This window comes from Sycon ciliatum, chromosome 13 (genome assembly GCF_964019385.1).
Source record: "Sycon ciliatum chromosome 13, ocSycCili1.1, whole genome shotgun sequence".
Lineage (NCBI taxonomy): Eukaryota > Metazoa > Porifera > Calcarea > Leucosolenida > Sycettidae > Sycon > Sycon ciliatum.
Window position 1 is genome coordinate 12649756 of NC_088655.1, and position 15352 is coordinate 12665107.

The following is a 15352-nucleotide window of genomic DNA, read 5'->3' on the forward strand; positions in this document are numbered from 1 at the left end:
GCGTGAAGGGCAGTGCAGCTACGGCGAATTCACTGGGACGATTGAGTAGGCGAACTTCGCTGGGGAGGGTGTTCCAGAGGATGGCACCACAGTGCGATGGACGGGATGTCCCTGCTGCTGACCGGGCTAGCGGCAGGCGCAAACCCTGTCCTTGCTGGAGCCGGGTGGTGTTTCCATGAGCACTTCGAAACTTGTCCTGGAGGGCTGGGCTGGCTCGATTGTGCTGGCAACGCCACACAAACCTCAGCATTTTCTGCTTGTGCAGCTCCTGAATGCTGTAGAGCTGCAAGCTGGTCAGGAGGGGTTGAGCATGAGAGCGGGGTGGCTGGCCAAACACTGCCCTGGCAGCTCGGTTCTGGAGATCCAACAACAACACCAGCTTCACATCTAACAACAACAGCAACTGATCCAAAAAACAAAGCAGCAAATGACAGACCACGCAGATCTACAGCAGATTACAACCGGACCTATGAATTCACGGTAAACGTACAAAGGAAACAATCGGAGAGGACGACGACTAACATGAAGGCAACGGCATTTGCGGCTGGCGTTGATGGTGAAGGTGAGACGCAGGACGATACAACTTTACAAGTGAGGAGGAGATTCAAACCGGTGTGGATGATGGAGCAGGTTCTGGTTTGAGCAGTGAGGGAGAAGGTGAGCTGAGTGGGGGTGAGAGTGAGTGTGAGGTTGTGCGCGTGAGTCGAGATCGTGTGGTACGTCTCGTAATAAGAAGTCTTCAGTATACAATCATTTGGTCTCTACAGTACTGACTGTTGCCGTACTTATTCTGATTCCTGTTTTTCTGTTTTGTGCCGTGCTCGGCATGGTTATCTGTTGCAGTTACAAGTTTTGGAAGCTGTTTGTCAGCGCATTCATAAGCCGAATTTGTGTGTCCAGAAAGATAGTGTTATTACCCTAAAATTGTTCAAATAATGTTCGTTTGTGTAGTGTGGCAACGTTGTTGCCACTTGTGCCTAAATGTGGTTTGTCAACTTCTTGTTTGTTATTTTTATTATTATCATTCGTTCTCACTTTTTTTTGTTGCTGATACACACTTGTCACGCGTGCGCGTAGTTCTTACTTGTATACCCTTGTTTTCTGCACGTTTTTGTGAGAAATGAGAGAAATCACACCTCGATATTCCAGTGCTGTCATTGTATCTTGCTACCCTACCTTGATTGCTATAATAATTAATAATAATAATTATTATTATTATAGCAAAGAAAAAGGACCAAGGAACTACAACAGCCCACACGCTCTCTTCCATTTTAAACACTCCAATAATTCAACTCATTTCACCATGATGTGTGTGGGCTCTACTCTTTATTGTTCATGATACTGCAGGAAACCTCCCCACTTTTACTTAAGGAACTACAGGTTACGCTATAATCACGGTCCACAAACACCACCAGTTACTAAGGGACCATCGCAAAAGTTCGCAGAAGCCCCCGAAACGAAGACCGTGAGTTTCGGGCCTGACCCCCCTCCCTCCCCCCTCAAACGAAACGACAGTCACAATATGGGCTTCATTTTTTCACTTCGATGCTCACACATACTAGTAATAATTATTATAATATACTACACAAGCATTGTTGTATCAGTGTGTAACAATGTACAGCACTTTATAAATGCAACGATGATATCACCTTGCAGTGGGTGATCTAAGAACGAGAACAGCTAGAGCTATGCAGTTGTATCCTTTGAGCATTACAATGAACGTTGATTGGTGTATATTGCTTTCACATTCAAGCGATCTACGCCGGCTGTGATGGCATGCTAATCCTACAGCTCCTATAATTATGTCGTCAATACTTTTTTGAATTGAAGCCCGGTTTGCGATTTTCGCACCGACTCCCTCCCCCCCCCCCCCCCCCAAACGTATGCTCTTCGTTTCAGGGGCTTCTGCGAACTTTTGCGATGGTCCCTAAACAATCAGCTCATGTCAAGTTAGTGAGCCGGAATTTAAGTCGGCAGGAAATGCGCGACTCCCACGCAGTAGGGAGCGACACACAATTCCCCCAGTGTCGCCGAAGTCGCAACAACCTCTTCTTCCTTCTTCAACAATAATACCAGAAAACGACTTCAGTAGTCAGCCGTTGAAGGTTGCTCTTGGTAAGAGGATAAAATTAATAGGTCAGCAAAAATATGGCCCTAAGTTGGAATTGACAGGGCTGTCAATAATAATATAATTATATAATTATTAGTTTGAACTCGGATGGTGAGCCAATATAGTTATGATGAAGAAAGGAAAAGGACAAAATGTTACGGGTTATGACAAACTGTCCACCAACGTAACCAGATCTTATACAGTCAGCGAGTGTGACAAAATGGCACTCAGTACTCCTTGTCAGTTTTGTGCCATTTTGTCGCACTCGCTGACTGTATAATATCTGGTTACGTTGGTGGACAGTTTGTCATAACTCGTAACATTTTGTCCTTTTCCTTTCTTCATCATAATAATTAGTGTTCAGGATAACTAGAACCAGGGAGTCGACTCGCTGCTAGAACTAAGTACTGTAAGACAACTGAATATTTGGCGCTTAATTATTTTCCGCTATTTTCGGCCTGATCATATTTGGCCGAAAATTTGTCGCAGCCGAAATTTTGTGCTGCAAGGTTCAGTGTGACAGTGTGTACAGGCAGCAGCAGTACAGGCCGAAAATGTGTTGCAGCCGAAATTTGAATGGGTCGAAAATTTGTCGACTTGCAGTAGTAGAAATATAGATCTTACTACGTATTGAACACTGCTGCCACCGAGCTATAGATATAGGGTTGGGGTTACGACAGGTTAGCCGACGTGTCAAATGACGCAAACACACAGAATGCATCCATTTCAAGGATCAACCTATGCGCCGCCAGTGTCTTTGGCGATCTGTTCGGTAACTTTCTGAGATTCTTCACTAGTCGGCGTTACAGGGTGCGCTGATAATGGCATTGTTGTTGGTAACGTGACGACCGGGGGCTTGGTGCCAGCACTTGCTAAACGCAGCACGCACACGCGCAGCGTGTCGGCAAACTCCTGTAGCTTGCCGTAGTGCCAGCCGCCGATGCGCGGGCCCGGAGGGTCGGTGGTCGTCGTGTTTGCCGCACCGATGATGGCGTTGCGTAATCGCATGGTCATTTCCAGCTGCACGGCTCGCATGCCCAGGTGTGCTGCCTGTCTGCTTAGTGTCATGCGACCTAGATTGTTATTGCCGTTACCATTGCCATGCTGCTGTCTGGCGGACACCCGGTCGTCCCAGTCGCCAGTGAAGTAGGGCAGCTGCTTGAAGCGAAACGCAGGGAACACGGCAGCCAGGCGCTCCTGGATGCACTGCTGGCAGCGCGTTGCCTCCGCAGGCTGCGTGCGATTCCACGGCGCAATGCCGATAGTACAGTCGCTGCCATGATCGTCAGCTGGAGGAGATTCACGGGAACAGAAAACACACGGCAAAAAACATACCTGTTTTGAAAAGTAACACTTGGTCCAACAAGTTAAAAAATGGTGCTTGGATGTTTTTGTTGTGTGCTACCGGTGTAATACCGCATGGAAGCCATGATTCACAATACAATCCAAAGCATTCACCATCACAACCGACAACACGACACCAAAGACCAGCACAGAATTTTCAATCATTTTTTATTCTTTGTGACTGGGCCTGTAACTGACGGGGTTTGAAAAGAAGGATGACTTGTACTGTACTGTACATGCAAATTTCGATTGGCACCACAAAACTTTAGCAAAAACACTCCTTTTGCTAAAACTATCCGTTTAACAGTAGACAGGTTTGCAATCCTCAGCAAATTTGATGTTGTAAACAATACCGCAGTGTGGAAACGAAACAGACCACTCGCATACAGTTGTCCAAGCGCATAGCCCATGGGGGCCACGTACATGTACACCCCCCCCCCCCCCCCCTAAACATTTCGACCTAAGTTCAGCATGCACATAATGACCATGAATGACATGCACCAGCCATCCTACACGTACATGTATGCGGCCGTGCCCCCCGCCCGTACAAGGGGGACCAGCTACGCCCCTGCTTAGTTGTCCTTACCCATTCCATGTACGTCAACAAGCACCGCCTGATCACCGTACTCTCTGAAGTGTGCACGCAAGAACACAGACCAGGGTTCCAGGAATGTCTCCTGGGGCAGCAGGTAGTTAGGGTCTAGAATGGGCTGCTGACTGCGGCTGCGGCTTAGCTCCGACGTCACGCTGATGTCACGCCATGTCAGGGCCGTGGCCACGCCGCGTAGCGGGTCCATGAATGCACTCCTGTGTCAGATACACACACACACAGACGTGCACACACACACACACACACATACGCACGCATGCATATAGATCAATACACACACACACAGATGTACAGACACAGACATGCGTACACAAACACACAACCACAAACGCATACCCACACAAACACAAGAAAAAGCAGTCAATGCAAAGACATAATTGTCAGCCAAGAATGGGCGAAGCAGGGCACCATTCTGCTACACAAAAGAGACTTTCAAAGAACCCACGGGCACTGCATCACACTGCCAATACCAGGCGCAGAGCCCACACGGGGGGGGGGGGGGGGGGGGCACATGCACTCCTCCCCCTAAACATTTCGACCTAGGTTTAGCATGCACATAATGACAATGAAAGGCATGCACCTGCCATCCTACACAAATGCAGCCGTGCCCCCCCCCCCCCTGACCCCTAGAAGGGGGACCAGCTACGCCCCTGAATAATATGTATGCTGTACAGGCCTCAATCATAAAGGAGGCACATTTGCAAGTCGGGGCACAACATAGTATGCACTTTCAGTTGGATTTTACCTAGCATGACTGCAGGCGCTTGGTGGCTAGGAATTCATGCAGCACATACACCCACTGAGAAACTACTGTAGTGGACATTGAAATCCGCTGAGAAGTCAAGCAGAGCCACGGGGCGCTGGCCTTGCAGCCATGAGCACGGCTGCATTTAGTAACGGTCCATTTTTTACAGCATGTACTTGAACTACAGCGTACATACGCACTAAAAGCGGTAAGTGTGCGAGCCCCGGAGATCCCATTGGATTTTTAACATGTCCGCGACACTTGCAGTGTAGCTCACCTCCACGCCACGCTGCTTGTACCTGGTTCGTTTCCCTTGAGTTTATCACCTCTCCAGAGCGGTATGCCGTGCGGCGCTGTCAACAGCATGGGTCCGGTGAACACCGACACGCGCAAAAGGTGCAAGTTCTTCGGCCAATCTGCATACCACAACCGACACACAAGAAACAGTGTTTTGATGCCTAGTTGGCAGCGCTGACGCCGAGACCTCTGGTCGTTTGAGTTGCTCCCAGCACATCGGCATGTCGTCCCTACATCCCCTATGCTGTGTCCTTTTCCTCGTTTCTTTTTGTTCTCCACCTGTTTTCCGGTAGGGCTGTGTTAAAAGTAAAAAAATAAAAATAAATACGAGAGAGCTTGGAAGCTCAGGGCCCTACGCTATGCTTTTTTGCCTAGCGAGAGTCAACTTTCTCTTTGCATTCGAGGGTAATACGATACCGTCTATCACCTTGATGACCTAGGAAAAAAAGCGTAGGTATGTTATAAATTTTTCATTTCTCCCATTATTTTTTAAGACATAACCTAGGATTCGAACCCGCACTATCGCCCTGCATGCATTCCACTGATACACTTCGCATACATACTTATTCTTCCAAGTTGCTTCACGTTATGATCTTGCATTTGAAAGCCCTATTTGAATATTATTGTGGGCGGCTGTCTTTGATGGTACGGTACGGGACAGGTACGGGATAGCGCCAGACATATGTCGGCATGCCGATGCTGTCCTTGATGGTACGGTACGGGACAGGTACGGGATGGCACAAACAAACAAACGCGGAATTAAAGCTGTGCGGACCCTGGCTAGCGCCAGACGTTACTGAAGTAACATATTTACGGGAATAAGGTACAGTATCGTGCTTCAATCCTGATTGGTGAAATGCAAACCCAGCGGGAAAACGGGGTCCGGCAGGCACCTTGCAATCTCATTTTGCTGCTGTAAAGTGACACACTTTCGCTAGAGATTAAATTTCGCTATTTTCGCGACCATTGCACATTCCCAGCCAATATAAATCGCAGCAAACTGCTCTGGACATTGATCGTAGACTGTACAAGATCTAATTGAAGAGATTTGATCGCGAAAGATTCTCATCGTGAACCAGCGCAATTCTTGAAAAATTCTAAATTTTCGAGCTGCGGAAGTGTATCACTTTACAGTGGTACAGTGGTTACTCTGCAGATTCTGATCATGCGGCTACAGTCAGACCTCGCTTAACCGCACACATCCGTTTTTCGCAACAACAACAAAATATCCGGATAGGCGAGGGAACCGGATAATCGAACACACATATTGTATGTGTGCATGGAATATGCGGTAAATCGGTAACCAACGATTTTCTTCCGGATGGAGAGGGATCCGGATAAAAGAGAACCGGATAAGCGAGGTCTGACTGTATTTCTCATTGTATGATCTTACCCTGTCAACACAGTCATTGTGCACCCGAGAAGTCAAGAGATAAACATGATTAGTACACACATTGTCTGCCCTAGGATTGGCGGGTCAGACGCGTGTAGGCTGTAGCTACACCTGGCACCACACTGACACCTGGCCTATTCACCTTTTATTTTTCCATGGCATATTCACTTTTATGTTATCCTCCTGCCTTTGTTGTCCAGCACAAGCAAAGAATTACGAAGTGGAGGATATTGCCGAGTATTGGTCGACCCCAACGCTAAAATGCACAAACACTGTAATAACGTCTCTACTAGTAACAATGCTGACGGCTCGAAGGCACTAGGCCGGCATGATTATCATTATTTTTCATTCATTGCCTCACCATTTTTCTTGCTCCGACTTCCCAGAAGAGGATCCAGCGGCATACGCTTCAGCAGCGAAACAGGATCTCTCTCTAGTCTGCTTCGCGTTACTTTGGACTTGAGCGGCTTCGCAGCACCCTTCCCTTCGTTCGCCCACTCGTGTCGTACCACTCGTCTAGCGATCAGTGCCAGCGTCATCAACGACAGAAGCGCGAGTAGATACAGCGAATAGCGGGCGCTTCTTGTTCGTCGATACCGGAGAGCACATCGCAAACACCCACACGCCATTGTGAACGAAGCAGGACAGAAATACTCCTGCTACTTCCTCTCCTTCGATCGGCCATTACGACTGGCGAAGAGCAGTAATTTGGGGTGCAGGCACGGTATCATCTCTCAGGTGTCGCTACATCCAAACACAACGAACCACTCATTCTGTCGCGTCCTGGAAGCGGTTTCACCTACTCGTGAAGTGCCAAAAAATCTTCGTCGGCAGAGCAGCATGGGTGTTCATGATAGTTCGCGAGTAGGCGTGCTGTCCTGTTCTAGACCTGGTAAACAATGGTAAACATTGAGGCTGTCAGTGTCAACGTTAGCCCATGGCATCAGCCACTGGCATGCCACCGCAAAGCCCGACTCGGGAATGCAGCATACATGTACATGTAGCTCCAATCCGTCACTCTGGTCCATCACGCATCAGGCGTTACACGTACACTTATACTCTTGTCTTGGTCTTTGACATTTTTGATCCTGTTCAGCCGCTCGCCTTCTACAATCATGTCTGACAACGCCACTCGGCCAACCTGGGATTTTTCCAGAACAAAAGAATAATGAAAGCCGATGAAGGTGAAACTATCATGCATGCAGGGAAGCTTGGGAGGCAGGTATCCGGTACGGCGGTAGTGCGCCTGATAATAATCCTGAATCATGAATGATCTACCAGGGCATGGACCTGGTAGATCTACTGCCAGATTCTGGTAGATTATACAGACGTAGATCTACGTGACAGCTGATCACCAAAGCAACTCGGCTGGCGCGCTTGGCGTCCAGAAGCGGTACGAACTACATCGTAGATATACGCGTATACGATACTCGATCGCTCCCCTGTCGCAATGGTGGCCTGGGACTCATCATCCCTACCGGTTTATCCAGCCAGTACTCCGCCTCTGTCTCCATCACCAAACCACTAGTGGAGAGGCTACTGAAACAGGAGGAATCCACTGAAGATGTGTTTGCTGCCATCAAAGCCGCCAAGTTGGATGTACGTGTGACCGCACGCCATGATCAAGCTGTGGCCCTGTCCTCCTTCAGGGACCAGCTCAGCCTGGACGACCAAAGGATCTTGGATCTGGCTGCGGAGAAGGGTGCCTCAAGTTGGCTCACGTGTCGGCCATCTCACCGCTTTCAGTTCACGATGCCGAAGTCGGGATTTCGCGATGCCTTGTGCCTACGATACGGCTGGACCCCTCCCCGACGTGACTGCCAACCCATTGCGTCTTTTCTTTTTTTATTTACTTGAAAAAGCACATAACCACCAGGAAAGCTGACAAAGAAAAAAGAGTACGAAAAGACAGATAAAAAGAGAGCTGAGAGAGAGAGAGTTGGATACGGTTAGGGGAGGACGAGACATTGAATTGTGGTCGCCACAGTCACAGATAGTAGCAGTGCTGGTGAGGCTACAGGCACTCCACTGACCATTAGGTCTCAGTATCGCCATGCCGGTAACGCACCAAGAGACAAAAACGGAAGAAAATCTGAAGCGCAATACATGAATGGCAATTACAATATAGGTAATAGGGAGAGTGGTGACCAAGAGAGGACAGTATAGACCGTTAGTATGGGGTGCTTCAATGCGCTTCCCCAAACCGAGAGGTGCGATCTGGAAAGAACAGTGAGACGATCAACATGATGGGCTTCAAAGCACGTCCCAAGACCATGGCTGGTCTGAAATGTGTTTGTTGACACCTTTTTTAAAAGCTGTGAGTGGAGAGTGATTGGCCAGACGGGGAAAGACGTCCTCGGGGAGGCTGTTCCACAATTCAAGGAAACAGTACGGGAAGGAACGTCGAAGGTAATCGGGACTGGTGCCGGGGGTGGTGTTTAAGAGCTGTTCCCGGTGCTGGCGCTGAGCATAATGCGTCTGCGGCAAGCAGTTTGACACGACGCATGCACTGTCCTGTTCAGTTGGTGGCTTCCCTGGAATGCGGCACAATGAGATTCGCGACCTCACCGCCAATTTGCTGCGGGAAGTAGCCCACGATGTCTGTGTGGAGCCTGCACTGGAGCCCCTGTCCGGTGAAATGTTCCCTCTTCGGTCGACCAACATCGAAGACCATGCTAGGCTGGATGTGGCAGCGCGGGGGTTGTATGGGAGTAGGTTTGAGAGGACAATGTTTGATGTTCGGGTGTTCAACCCTTTTGTCCCCTCAAATCGAATCCTTACACTCCCGCCTGTCTACAGAAAGCATGAGCAGGAGAAGCGGAGGAAATGATTATGTGAGCGGCGAGTTCTGGAGGTAGAGCACTCCTCCTTTGTGCCCATTGTGTTCTCCACCACTGGTGGACAGGGAAAGGCCTCATCTGCACTTTTTGCCAGGATTGCCAGCAAACTGAGCGACAAGCGCAACGAGCCTTTTTCCGTCACCATGGCTTTCGTCCGGACCAAACTGTCCTTCAGCCCAGTGAGAGCCATGGTTGCTAGTCTGCGCGGCTACCGCCGGCGCTCTTCAGTGCCACTTCCTGTTCACTCGGCTGTTCTGGCGGCTGCTGAGTGTTCATTGTAAGCGTATGACACAAGTACGGTTGATGTACATGGAGTTGCTTACCTCTCTTTCTTTCTTATCTTTTCTTTTCCTTCTTCTCTCTCTTTAAAGCTTTGTTTACCACGGCGACCCCGTGTGCTGTACTACTTTTTCTTTTTCTTTTCTCTCTTTCACGTTTACTTTAAAAAATATAAAATAAAAAAATACTCGATCATCCACTAGTGATCATTTTGCACTGTGCATATGCATCATGCGTGCATGTGGTGGTGACAGTCACTTCGACTTGCTTGTGTCGTTGTGACTCCCCAACGTCAAAAACTAAACTAAAGTAAACTTTCAAGCAAAGCAGAGGTGTAAAAACTAGTAGCTACAAGTGAAGTGTAAGCCCAATTTGTCCTTCGAAATCAGAATGGCCAGAAGAGTCCTACCATTTCTTGGCCGGCCTGCCGGGATGTTGTGATATAGCCTTCCATTCTAGCCCTCCAATCAATGGTAAAAAAAAATAAAAAATAACAAAATTTCACGGTTCGCGTGAGAGTGGCCAAAGCCAAAGCCAAAGCTTAAGCCACCGCATCCGCAGGAACGCCACCAGTGACACAAACGAGGTATATTATGGCACCGCAGGCCGCGCACCTGAGGGCCTTTCTGGAAGCCTTACTCGATCGGATAGAGCGAAACTGAGCACCCTGGGATGCGAGCAGTTTTTAGTACTCCCGGGTCCAAAATCTCACCACCAGGCCGGGCTGATCAAAACGTCTGCCGGGTCTGCAGCCTACAAACGTGGATCTACCGACACTGTGCTGTCGACGACATGTCCGGCAAGGGGTCCTTGCGTGAAAGCAAGGAACGCTTTTTTTTTTTAGAAAGGAAGCTTCTTCTCCAAAATTTAAAAAATTTTGAAAATTATTCCTTCTGAAAATATCATCGCGTTCTTGACCTCGAAGCTGACTGCTGAATGCGATTAGGAAAGACGATTCCTGAAGATGCACCAGACTGATTCTGGCAAGCCGTCTGTCGTCTGGATATGCACTGTTGTTCGTCATGGTCAGCAATCTTCTACGTTCGTCCTTTCGTTTTCCTGACCACGATGATGACAAGCAGCTCTCATGCTCAGGTTAGTGCTACTTGTATGTCTGGGCGCACAACACATCTGAGATGCACCCACTGACGTTATCGTACTGAAGAATGCAGCAAGGGTTCCTCGGATTCTCTTGATTTCGGAACAAATTTCCTTCGCTTTCACCCTCTCCGTCTCTTCCCCATGCCCTCCATGCATGCACGATCGAGTCTGCATTTCAAATGTTGTTTTTACTTTGGCAGTGCGTTCGATAACGTTAGGATAGTCTAAGTTAGGTGTTCTTCTCTTCAGGCTTATTGGGCCTGTACAAATTCTAAAAAATAGCTTCCAAATGCTAAACGCAGGTCCCTATGAATACGGTTCTGCTGGGCAATGATGTTTGCACCAATCTACACTCTATGCAGCTGTCACAGCAGCGACAACTGATCCTCTCTCTCTCTCTCTGATCACTATTTGATAAAGCCAATCTTTAAATCGCTGTTGCACAGGATCTCGGGTGGGAAGAAGCGATGAATCGATACATGGCAGTGTGAATAAAAGAAGAACAAATTCACAGTGGACGTGAGACTCGGTTAGAAAGACTGAGTTTCTGCACTCGTAAGAACGTCACACCCCGGGGATCATGATAAAGAAAATATAGTCGTGAAAATGACTGAAAGAACCAAAAAAGTATTTGATCTTCCAGCCAGCTTAGCCTGGCACTACCATACTAGCAGTGCTACCAAGTACCAGCCCTCCATATTTTTCTGTATTTGTACGGAAAATCACTCCTTGTCCGCACTACAGAATTTGAGCAAATGGTATAGAAAATCGAAGAGGATCAATCAGCTGTGTAGAAGCATTGCAAGTGTAAGCTGAGCGATGAATAGTCTTGTACCAAAGCGAGTGCATGCCGTACCACGACAACATGTACATGTAGCACAAAAAATAATGTCGTGAGTGCAAGTCACACATGTTTTACACTACCAAATGCAGCCACTGACATGCATGTGCGTGTCAAAAAACCTTTGTAGTGCAAGTATGCATGCAATGTACACGGCAGTACGCAACACACTGCAAGATACGGAAAATCAGACTGAGTCTGAGTACGCAAAACAGACTCAATTGGTGGGCAGCTCTGTACTGGCCTGTACGGAGGGAGTGAATCTCAATGTATGCAATGCACGCACTTCGGCCGACAGTGAAAACTATGCTAGTCGCGTAGGTTTGCAGGATGAATGTGAGTCCTTTAAGACAAGCGCCTGAGTGGAGTAGCCCACCGAAAGAAGAGTACTTGACACCGCGAAGTGGAGTCTGCGCATACAACAGTGAGGGGGTCAAATTAGCTATGACTGATTCTGCATGTGTGTCACATTACTCTAGCAGATAGGCACACGTGTTGTTCCAAAAAGATGCTTATGTCAGTGTCTGAATATATCATGTACCAGGTAATATTGTTGCCAGGATCTCACGGTGCGAGTCAGACTTGGATATGGTATCAATTAGGGGTGAACCGATTACACTTTTCAACTATCGGTTAACCTACCCTTGCATCGATTCGATTATCGATTATGATATCGATTACTGTGTCCTAGAAATTGTCGCGCCAGACCAGCACAAAGCATGCCGTGTTGACACACATGCAGATAAACCCCGTTGTAGTAGACGGACTTCCCCCTACACAAATCACTATGTATTACTATGTAGCGTAGTAGACGGACTTCCCCCTACACAAATCACTATGTATTACTATGTATTGCACTATGCATTGCTGACACCATCAGATCCCTTGCTTTCATTCGCTAGCTAGCGCTCGGAGCTGTAACTGGCAATCTCGTACCATATATATAGATCCGTGTGTCAGTTGCCCAGCTCAGTTGTTGCAGAGTCTTTGCCTCCGTTGTTTCTGTCGTCTTCCCTTCACTTATTGAGTCTTTCAATATACTATAAGTAATTCTGTGTCACCTACGTTTGTCGTTCCGTGTGTGCAATATTGTTCCCTGAGAATACTACCTGTGTTTTGCCGGAGAGACTGAACCAGTTTTGCCTTGTCACTCGGTCGCGTATTACACCCGTACTCTACACAATGCAGTGGCACATCACGTGCAGGTGCAGACAGTCAGTTTTTTTAAGTTTTTTTCACAGCCCTACTGGAAAACATATGGACAACAAAAAGAAACGAGGAAAAGGACAAAGTATAGTATCTAGTAGTGCTGTACATGACATCTTTTGATTCTTGCAGACGTTTTCTTTTTTTTAGAATCGCGTAATCGAAACAGACAGCGTAATCGAAATCGTTTCCTTGTAATGATCGATTAGACGGATAACCGATATAATCGTTTCAGCCCTATTATCAATAATTATCATACATCACCACCCAAAGTAAAATAGCCGAAGGGCCCGTTTATGTGGTGGTGTATGATTTCGTGAGCAAGATGAAGTGGCTACAGATGTGTTTTATATAACACCCTAAGAAAAGATCATCAATACTGGGGAAAGTGATTCTGGTAGCATGTTGTATCCAGTGTGGCATGACAGGGACTCCCTCGATTTAGGCTAAGGCCTGTGGAGAATCCATTTAATACATAAATACAATACATACAGGCATCGCAACCTTCGGATTATATGCACTTTTGCTTGCCTCCTGGAGTGTGGTTGTACCTTGGTTCAGTAGACTTTGTTTTTCGAATTCGTTTTTATAACATTAGGTTTCTTTGTGTTGCTGCTATGTCTTTTCATGTGTTTTACAGGATTGCCATCTGTTGATGAATACCACTCTGAGGTACTCTCACGAGCGAAGGTGTTTGAGAATCCATGTCGGAATGATGGTCGTGTTGGCCTAAAGGTGCATTACATTGCCGATACTCGCCACCTCCACCCTGGAACATGTTCAATTTCTGTTTCTCGCATGGAAGAACCGAACAGGTTGTTTTCCTGCCTCAGTGGACCACTCAAGACTAAACAGCACTGATGGAAGAAGATTTGCCGTGAATCTCGTTCACATAATCAGCCTGTTTAATTGCTGTACTGAGGTGACTGCTTCATAACAATGACCAAGCAACATTAATTTTTGCATAGTACTGCAGCGCCCCTAAAATTGGAGAATATCGAATTTCTCTTATAGCATTGTGATTCATTTGTGAATAAAAATCACTACTCTTTTTGAGAGCATAGCAATGACAGAGTTGGTTTGATGTATGACAAAAATGGAGCCGCTTTTTAAACCTGTACTATAATCAGTACCGCCGGAAGCAGTTTTTGATTGGTCCGGTAGTTTCATGGCCTTTTATACTTTGTGTGTGATATGGCAGGTACACACGTCCACCACAGCAGGAAACATTTGTTGGTGGCCAACAAGTTGGTCCGGTGATAACCTGACCAACCAGACTGGTTCCGGCGGGCCTGATAATTGTGGGGTTCATGAGTAGCTCAAGTACTTTGCATGGTTTTGGACATGTCCTCAGTTGAAACCGACTTCCCCAAGCGTTCTCTGAGGGGACCGAGGTCTACTCTATCAGTTCATGTATTCTGTGAAGTGACATGACCATTCGTGGGGACCTTGCTCATAACTGCAAAAGTCCGAATCAATTGAACGTTGTACATGTGCATGTAGTGAAGGCCACATGCAAAATGCTGTTCCATGACACTCATCTGCCACCAAGCACTGGGTTCATTGGCTGAAAATATTCTTCGGCACAGTAAAGTTGTGCGCCCAAGAGCGTGGAAGCCTAGAACATCCAGCCTGGAATACTAAGAACACCACAGCCCAAAATTAAGAATTGCGGTGCTGGGTTTGTGCTGTTGTAAAACACGGGGATTGTTATTGATTGTTATGTTGTACACACATGTATTTGAGCTTTACCACTACATACACGTCTGTCATGCACAATACTCAATCTGACGACAATATGCTGTTTCGCTCATCATTGCAGCACAGAGAAAATGAGGCAGATGAATGTCCTGCTAGGGAACATCGAATACTGTAAGACATGTTATTATAACGAGTCGCAAATTTAACGATTGTCCAAAATTCATAAGTTAACGAGAAGATATGTTAAACGACCTTGCAGTATTCCGGCCTATCCACACACAACATATATGAAGCAGTACGGCCTCAACGGATCTTATTATAACGAAGAAATGTCATCCGTTAACTTAAAGCGTTCGATTTACTTTCTCGTTATATATACATGTCTTACAGTACAGGTATAGAATCATGCCTTGCAGATCTCGTTACGGCCCCTTCGATGCATGTTTGAACATTAGATGGCTGTGCAGCTTCAGTTATCTCGGAATATGTTATCCAGCAGCAACAACGTTGGGCACCGATTAACTGACACGCACTTACTCACTATAATGAGTATGCATTGGAACACTTTACCCCGAGTCATACTATAGCAGTGAATGCCATGCATGGGTTTACCTCACACACTGAATTTCATAATTTGACATCCAAATCACAGAAGAGTGGTGTTCCAAACTTTACGTAATTGCACTCCATGTCCTGCGAGCTACAGTAGAATACTTTAATAGAATACTTCTTATAGCACGTTCTTAGAAACAAATCGTATAGGTTCGAGGCTGTCAACCCAGGCATTTGTGATTTCACAGCCATAGATGTTACCAGTCACGTCACTGTATACAGTAGGTATGCAGAAGAAAATACTAGGAACTCTTTGTGGAAGAGCTGTGCCAA

General features: G+C 46.9%; 1 protein-coding gene and 1 long non-coding RNA gene across 2 annotated transcripts; one reads left to right on the forward strand and one right to left on the reverse strand.

Annotated features, from left to right (window-relative positions):
• Positions 1 to 2070: 2070 nt before the first annotated feature.
• On the reverse strand, positions 2071 to 7267 carry LOC135829506 (uncharacterized). The gene is made up of 4 exons (XM_065341910.1): positions 6861 to 7267; positions 5087 to 5225; positions 4041 to 4261; positions 2071 to 3399 (listed from the first exon to the last, which is right to left on the reverse strand). The coding sequence occupies exons 1-4, from the start codon at positions 7126 to 7128 to the stop codon at positions 2849 to 2851; spliced, it is 1179 nt and encodes a 392-aa protein (XP_065197982.1). The 5' UTR covers positions 7129 to 7267; the 3' UTR covers positions 2071 to 2848.
• Positions 7268 to 10473: 3206 nt separating this feature from the next.
• On the forward strand, positions 10474 to 13929 carry LOC135829578 (uncharacterized). Its single transcript, XR_010555861.1, has 2 exons — positions 10474 to 10713; positions 13407 to 13929. It is a non-coding gene; the product is annotated as an uncharacterized LOC135829578 (long non-coding RNA).
• Positions 13930 to 15352: the final 1423 nt, after the last annotated feature.